At 42.3% G+C, this 8,119-nt stretch overlaps 1 protein-coding gene across 1 annotated transcript; it reads left to right on the top strand.

The window, feature by feature from the left end:
- LOC120058651 (LETM1 domain-containing protein 1-like) lies at positions 1-7,762 on the top strand. Its single transcript, XM_039007404.1, is given in 10 exon segments — positions 1-8; positions 1,497-1,528; positions 1,795-1,910; positions 2,057-2,139; positions 2,407-2,581; positions 2,719-2,817; positions 3,537-3,574; positions 3,576-3,681; positions 7,485-7,581; positions 7,689-7,762. Coding segments are annotated over 10 exon segments (828 nt in total).
- The last annotated feature ends 357 nt before the right edge of the window (positions 7,763-8,119 follow it).

Below are 8,119 nucleotides of genomic sequence, written 5' to 3'. Positions count from 1 at the left end.
ATGGTCATGTGACATGAAATGTGTATATTTTGGGAAGTGAGCACTCTGACCTGACGAAGATCCGTTTCGTATCGAAACGTTGTCAATAAAGCTGTGAATTGGGAGCTTTAACAGTGTGCGCCCTTCTTGTTCTTTATATTCTTTATTAGTCCAGCACCTATGTTTTTAAGGATTTGCGTATGACCAAACTTTTCTTTGTGTGACAAGACTGCACATTTTAGTGGCCTTTTATTGTCCCCAGCACAAGGTGAACCTGTGTAATGACCATGCTATTTAATCATCTTCTTGATATGCCACACCTGGATTATCTTGGCAAAGGATCAATGCGGACTAAAAATTATGTAAACGAATGAGAGAAATAAGCTTTTTAGTGTGTGGAACATTTCTGGGATCTTTTATTTCAGCTCATGAAACATGGGACCAATACTTTACATGTTGCGTTTATATTTTGGTTCACTATATGCACTACATGACAAAGTATGTGGACACCTGATCGTCGAACATCTCATTCCAAAATCATTGTCCCACCTTTGCTGCTATAACCGACCTCCACTCTTCTGGGAAGGCTTTCCACTAGATGTTGGAACATTGCTGCGATGACTTGCTTCCATTCAGCCACGAGCATTAGTGAGGTTGGGCACTGATGTTGGATGATTAGGCCTAGCTCGCAGTCGGCGTTCCAATTCATCCCAAAGGTGTTCGATAGGATCTTGACAAACCATTTCTGTATGGACCTCGCTCTGTACACAAGGGCATTGTCATGCTGAAACAGGAAAGGACCTTCTCAAAACTGTGGCCACAAAGTTAGAAGCACAGAATCGTCTAGAATGTCATTGTATGCTGTAGTGTTAAGATTTCCTTTCACTGGAACTAAGGGGCCTAGCCCAAACCATGAAAAACAGCCCCAGACCATTATTCCTCCTACACCAAACTTTACAGTTGGCACTATGCATTGGGGCAGGGAGCGTTCTCCTGGACTCCGCCAAACCCAGATTCGTCCGTCGGACTGCCAGATAGTGAATTGTGATTCATCACTCCAGAGAACCCGTTTCCACTGTTCCAGAGGCCAATGCAGCGAGCTTTACACCCCTCCAGCCGACGCGTGGCATTGCGCATGGTGATCTCAGGTTTGTGTGCGGCTGCTCAGCCATGGAAAGCCATTTCATGATGCTCCCGACTAACAGTTATTTTGCTGATGTTGCTTCCAGAGGCAGTTTGAAGTATTGCAACCGAGGACAGATGATTTTTACGCGCTTCAGCACTCGGCGGTCCCGTTCTGTGAGCTTGTGTGGCCTACCACGTCGCGGCTGAGCCGTTGTTGCGCCTAAATGTTTCCACTTCACAATAACAGCACTTACAGTTGACCGGGTGGATAGCTCTAGCAGGGCAGAAATTTGACGAACTGACTTGTTGGAAAGGTTGCATCATGACTGTGCCACATTAAGTCACTGAGCTCTTCAGTAAGGCCATTATACTGCAAATGTTTGTCTATGGAGATTTTATGTTCTCTATAGCACTTTTACGAAAGGTAAAAACTCAGCTCGCCACAGCACCATGTTAAACTCTCAAGTGGGTACATAAATTGTTTTGTTTCGTCATCAAGCCTTTGTTGTTTGGCATCTCTATTTATACAGATCTACCATACTGTAGCAAAATTATTTGATTTCGGTCAACCAATAAGATTTCACATTTGAAGGCAAAAGAAACACAAAGATGTAGCCTAGTTAATTTGGCTTCTGGCAGCTTCTGTGCTGCCATTACAATGAAGCCATCTTTTATATTACCATTCTTCAGGATTCCGGCTCTTTTTCCAAGATGTCAAAGAGGTGAAGATGATAAAAACAAGGATGCTCACCAACAGTGTCAAAGTCCAGGACTTAACCTATCGTGATATGGAGAAACTCAGGCAGGTCGGTGGAGGCTAGGGCATACACTTGAATAACAAGGAAAGTTCTTATGTGGTTAGCAGTCTTTATAATCTGCCTAGTAGTAGTAATAGTATTGTCTGAAAAGTTCTCCTTAGCATTTAAACTTTTTCTATGTTTCTTTTTCTCAGTTTCGCAGAGACATGATTAAAGCCATTCCGCTGCTGTTAATTTCTATTCCTCCATTTGCCAACTATCTGGTGTTTGTCCTAATGTGAGTTCACTTAAGTCATCTCAACATCCTCCTCCTTTGACTAATATTCAGTTAGCAAATATCTTAATGATCAATTAAATGGTAGTTAAAAGGTCAAATAATTGTGCATTTATGCCCTCAATGATAATACATTGTGCCCCCCTACAATGTATTGAAACCCTCTTTGTTCATGTCTCCCCTCTATATCCCTGCCTTACATATTCCTCCTGCAATCCTATGCCCCTCTTCCATCTTTCTCCTCTGCTTCCCTCTCCTTTTTACGACCAGGTACCTTTTCCCCCGCCAGCTCCTGATCCGCCACTTCTGGACCCCCCAGCAGCAGACAGAGTTCCAGGGAGTGAACCATTCCCACAGGGCCCAACACCACTGGGCAGTGCTGAAGGGGCTTGAGAGTGCAGGTTCACATGTCAAAGACAGCCACCTACTAGACCTCTGCCACAAGGTGGGTGAATGATACAGAAATTAAACCACTCCCTTGCATATATATGTTCCAATGTGTTCACTGTCCAAAATTTTGTTGGGCAAATATGGATATGTTTTTCCATAGGTGACTGTAATGCAACTAATAAAGGCCTCTAGACACTGATGTCTGACCCTAACATATCTGACATCCAGGCATTTCGAGACTTGTTTTCTGGACCTCCCCTGGGTATCAAGAGAATGAACGCAGATCAGATGGTCAGTGCTTCCTTGTAGTCTTTTTATTCAGAAATTTCCTGAAATATGAGTCCAAGGGTTTACGGAATGGATATCAGACCTACTGGATTTGCCTCGTCAGAAAAACACACATACAGTGAGCTCAAAGTATTAGGACAGTGACACTTGTTGTTGGGGCTCTGTACTTTGGATTTGAAATAATACAATGACTGAGGTTAAAGTGTAGACTGTCAGCTTTAATTTGAAGGTATTTTTATCCATACCTGGTGAACCGTTTTAGAAATTACAATCCTTTTTGAACATACTAAGTCCCCCCATTGTAGGAGACCAAAAGTATTGGGGCAAATTCACTTTTGTGTATTAAGTAGTAAAACATTTAGTATTTGGTCCCATATTCATAGCACACAAGGACTACATCATGTTAAGTCATTTTAAAGTCACTGTAAATAAGAATAGAATGTTTCTAAACACTTCTACATTTAACTTTTTACTACAAGTGAATTTGTCCCAATACTTTTGGTACCATAAAATGGGGGGGACTATGTACAAAAAGTGCTGGAATTTCTAAACAATTCACTCATATGGATGAAAATACCCTCCAGTTAAAGCTAACAGTCTTCACTTTAATCTCAGTCATTGTATCATTTCAAATCCAAAAAGTGCTGGAGTACAGAGCCAAAACAACAAATAATGTATCACTGTCCCAATATTTTGAGCTCACTGTAAGCCTCTGTCTCCAGAGGCAACTCTGTCTCCTGTTCTTCCTGACTCCCAACTCCCATGATTGCCACTCGACTGAACAGCCACGGCATAGAGCTGCTACAGCTGGACCGTGCTCTCAGCAGACATGGCCTGCACCAGTTGGATGACTCAGAGCTGAGACAGGTCAGTGCACATCACTGGACCTCATTCTTAAGATGTACACTACATGTAATCGGATTCATGCAGTGCATTCGGATAGTATTGAGACCCCTTTTTCCACATTTTGTTACATTACAGCCTTATTCTAAAATGGATTACATTACTTTTTCATAAAATCTACACACAATACACCATAATGACAAAGCGAAAACAGGTTTGTATACATTTTTGCGTATTTATTAAAACATGTAAATAAGGTGTTTTATTAAGTATTCAGACCCTTTGCTATGAGACCCGAATTTGAGATCAGGTACATCCTGTTTCCATTGATCATCCTTGATGTTTCTACAACTTGATTGGAGTCTACCTGTGGTAAATTCAATTGATTGGACATTATTTGGAAAGGCACATCCCTGTCTATATAAAAAGGTCTCACAGTTGACAGAGCAGAGCAAAAACCAAGCAATGAAGTTGAAGGAATTGGGGGAAGGGAACCAAAAAATGTCTGCAGCGAAGGTCCCCAAGAACACAGTGACCGCCATCATTCTTAAATGGAAGAAGTTTGGAACAACCAAGACTCTTCCTCGAGCTGGCCGCCTGGCCAAACTGAGCAATCGGGGGAGAAGGGCCTTGGTCAGGGAGGTGACCAAGAACCTGATGGCCACTGACAGAGCTCCAGAGTTCCTCTGTGGAGATGGGAGAACCATCTCTGCAGCACTTCACCAAATCAGGCCTTTATGTTAGATTGGCCAGACGGAAGCCACTCCTGAGTAAAAGGCACATGGCAGCTCGCTTGGAGTTAGCCAAAAGGCACCTAAAGGACTCTCAGACCATAAGAAACAAGATTCTCTGGTCTGATGAAACCAAGATTGAACTCTTTGACCTTAATGCCAAGCGTCACATCTGGAGGAAACCTGGCACCATCCCTACGGTGAAGCATGGTGGTGGCAGCATCATGCTGTGGGGATGTTTTTCAGCGGCATGGACAGAGACCAGTCAGGATCGAGGGAAAGATGAACGGAGCAAAGTACAGCGTGATCCTTGATGAAAACCTGCTCCAGAGCACTCAGGACCTCAGACTGGGGCAAAGGTTCACCTTCCAACAGGACAACGACCCTAAGCACACAGCCAAGACAATGCAGGAGTGGCTTTGGGACAAGTCTATGGATGTCCTTGAGTGGCCCAGCCAGAGCCTGGACTTGAACCCGATCGAACATCTCTGGAGGGACCTGAAAATAGCTGTGCAGAAACGCTCCCCGTTCAAACTGACAGAGCTTGAGGATCTGTAGAAAAGAATGGGAGAAACTCCCCAAATACAGGTGGCCCAAACGTGTAGCGCCATACCCAAGAAGACTCAAGGCTGTAATCGCTGCCAAAGGTGCTTCAACAAAGTACTGAGTAAAAGGGTCCGAATACTTATGTAAAAGTGATATTTGTTCTTTTTTATAAATTTGCACAAATGAAAAAAGTAATTATGGGATAGTGTGTGTAGATTGACGGGGAAACGTAATAAAATGTGGAAAAAGTCAAGGGTGGCGGTCACAATTTCATCGCCGGTGAGGTTCAAGTCGGTCTGTCGGTCTCACAGTAATTGACCGTTAATTAACAAACACATTTAGCATGTCCTGGCTTCCACACAGAGCCTACAAGCCACTGATGCAGACCTTTGGAACATCTATATTTAAAAAGTCTAATAAATCCATGTAATATAGCCTACACCTTCACAATACATCTAGAATGTATTTTACAGGTCTAAAGTAGCATGATATTAAGAAAATGTAGTCTATTTCAGAATAGCATACTCTGAGTTGTCCTTATGTTTGGTCCTGATCTGGCTATACCAAATGACTGTGGGCTACACTAATTCATTTAGCAGACAAGATTTGCTTAGAATTCCGTAGCATTTTATATTATGAAGAATACAATTGAACAAAGCTGAATAAAATAAAGGATATTTTCTCCAAACGATTTGAGGGAGTGCTCACATGCGGCTATTCTGTTGAATGGTGTGGTGGAAATTTCAATGAACAAAAACATGTATTCCTAGATGCTTAATTTAGAGTTTATGTAACTTTAGTTCTACAAACGTTGGGCTATAGGTTTTGATTTTTAATACATTGTAAGCCTGCATGATGCGACTAATGATGATTTGAAAAAAGTCGCTTGAACTGCATGAGCTCTGCTTTCTTTTTTGAGCAGGCTGTACACACGTCATAAGTCTCTCATTCCCAATTTGACAAGCACTTGATAATGCCTTGAATGATGGCGGCATCCCCTTTGTGTGGCCGTAATGCACCCCCAAAAAATCCATGCCTTTTGCAGCCAGTGGCCGTTGTGCCCTTGGCCCAGAGTGCTGCGTTGAGGCGCGCACCACTCCGGGATAAGAGCACGAAGCGCCGCTCACTCACATGGCTCTCCATCACGTGATCGGGTCTCTCTCAGGCTACAGGTGAAGACAGACAATTCGGGGACGCCACTGCATGCATCCTTATCCAATTCCAGGGAGCATAGTGAAGATATTGGAAGAACTGTCCATATTTACTTTGTCAGCCAACAAGATAAGTAGGCCTAACGAACAGCAAAAGCACTAGCCAATGTGAATCTATCCTCCATAGACTTTTGTACCATCTATTCATTTCTGTGCGAGATAAATATTCCAAACCGTCTGGGACAGTTGTGGGATGCGATCGATCCCAAATTAATACAACCACTAGCATCAAACTTTTTACGCAATGTGGCTGACGCAACAGATCAGAACGTTTATAAACTTAGGCTATTTCTTCACATTATAAGCACAACAATTCACACATGGCACTAGGCTATAAGCATGAATGTTCCATTGGAAAACACTATAAATGCATTCATTTATAAAAAAGGTACATTTATGGTGAAAATAATCTTCCCCAAACTTGAAACTCACGCACTGCTTATGTATGCCAGTCAGGCTCTATGCCCCTTGTAAAGCAGATTAAATGTGCCTAATTTTTAAGTAATTTGGCCACTTTAGTTTTGATAACCTTATCAAAACATAAGCCTATAGGCTAGGTTACATAAAGTGTGTGACTGATTTTTTTTAAGTTGCAAAAAGGCATTGTTTCTTATGCTGGGCGTCATTCACAAGTGATAGGCTAATATTGTCACCCATCAGACTGTTCTTGATTTAATCTCGTCTTTACATACACTAAATAATTTGAAATTGTTTTGATTTTAGAATGGACCATTATCATGCACCTGTCTCGAAACAGGGGCATGGGAAAAAAAATACATGTCATCTATGCACTTAGAGCGAACGGAGGGAGCTTTTCCCGTGGTTAATTTTCATGCCAGCCAGGTAGGTAGGCTATACTCCTGTTGTAAAGATAAGCAATGTGCTTAATATTAGAGAAGTTGAGAAATAAATAGTATGTCTAGCCTGATGGGATCATCTTTTTAGTAGAGGCCATCACTGTTTTCACAGCAATTGCATAGCATATAGAAATGTTGTGCAACATGAGCTCTAAGTGTTTTAGATTTTCGATTACATTTCCATTGATGTCAGAGTGATTACAGGGACAATAGAGTGCTGAGTACCAGGCAGTTAGTAAGTTTGGTAGGGTACTAATGACCATCAGCAGCATCAGAGCTTGGAGAAGCCTAATTATCGTCACTAAACGGTCACTGGTAATACACTGAATGTACGGTCACTGGTATTACGGTCAATGTAACAGCCCTAGTCAAAGGGTCTGAATACTTCCAGAATGCACTCTGTCAGCAAAAACCTAAATGGATCAAATACTAGTAATTTGCCACTAGTTACATTGATGATAACTCAACCCTGGTCTTGTTAGGCCTGCTATGTCAGGGGGCTTGACTCTGGCAGTCTCAGCATCAACCAGTGCCTGGAATGGCTTTCACAGTGGCTCCAGTTCTCCTCTCGTCTGAAAGGCATCTATTCTCTCTCGCTGTGTCTCTCTCCCAACAGTGTTTTTCTGTGGGGGGAGACTCATGTAAATATGGCTTATTGTCCTCATGCCTCTCTCTCTATGTCCCAGAGTCAGAGGTCTCTCTGCTTGTGCATAGCATGGTTTTGCTCTCTACCAACTACCCAAAGCCCTACCAACATTGACAGGAAGGAACAAGGAGTGATCTGCCACTTCCATTAATTCAGCCATCTCTCACCATGCTGGGCAGGGCAACTTTCCCATAGGCCGTCAACATCTGCAGTCTACCAACGCAATGGAATAAACACCAAGCCTTATAACTCAAATCTCACTTTTAGGGCAAAGTGATTACTTGATACATTGCATTTCTGTGGTGATTGTGACAGAAATGTGATAACATTGCAACGTCTCAAACTGGTCGATAATTTCAGGCTCCAAATCAAATGTCACGTGCACACTATAACCCAACATTTTGTTTGAGAAAACTATCAGTAGAGTTAAATACAATGGAAACCCATTTTACTTTTTTCATTAGTCCACTG

This window comes from Salvelinus namaycush, chromosome 14 (assembly GCF_016432855.1).
Source record: "Salvelinus namaycush isolate Seneca chromosome 14, SaNama_1.0, whole genome shotgun sequence".
In the NCBI taxonomy this organism is placed as follows: Eukaryota; Metazoa; Chordata; class Actinopteri; order Salmoniformes; family Salmonidae; genus Salvelinus; species Salvelinus namaycush.
This window is presented reverse-complemented; position numbering and strand designations above follow the sequence as displayed.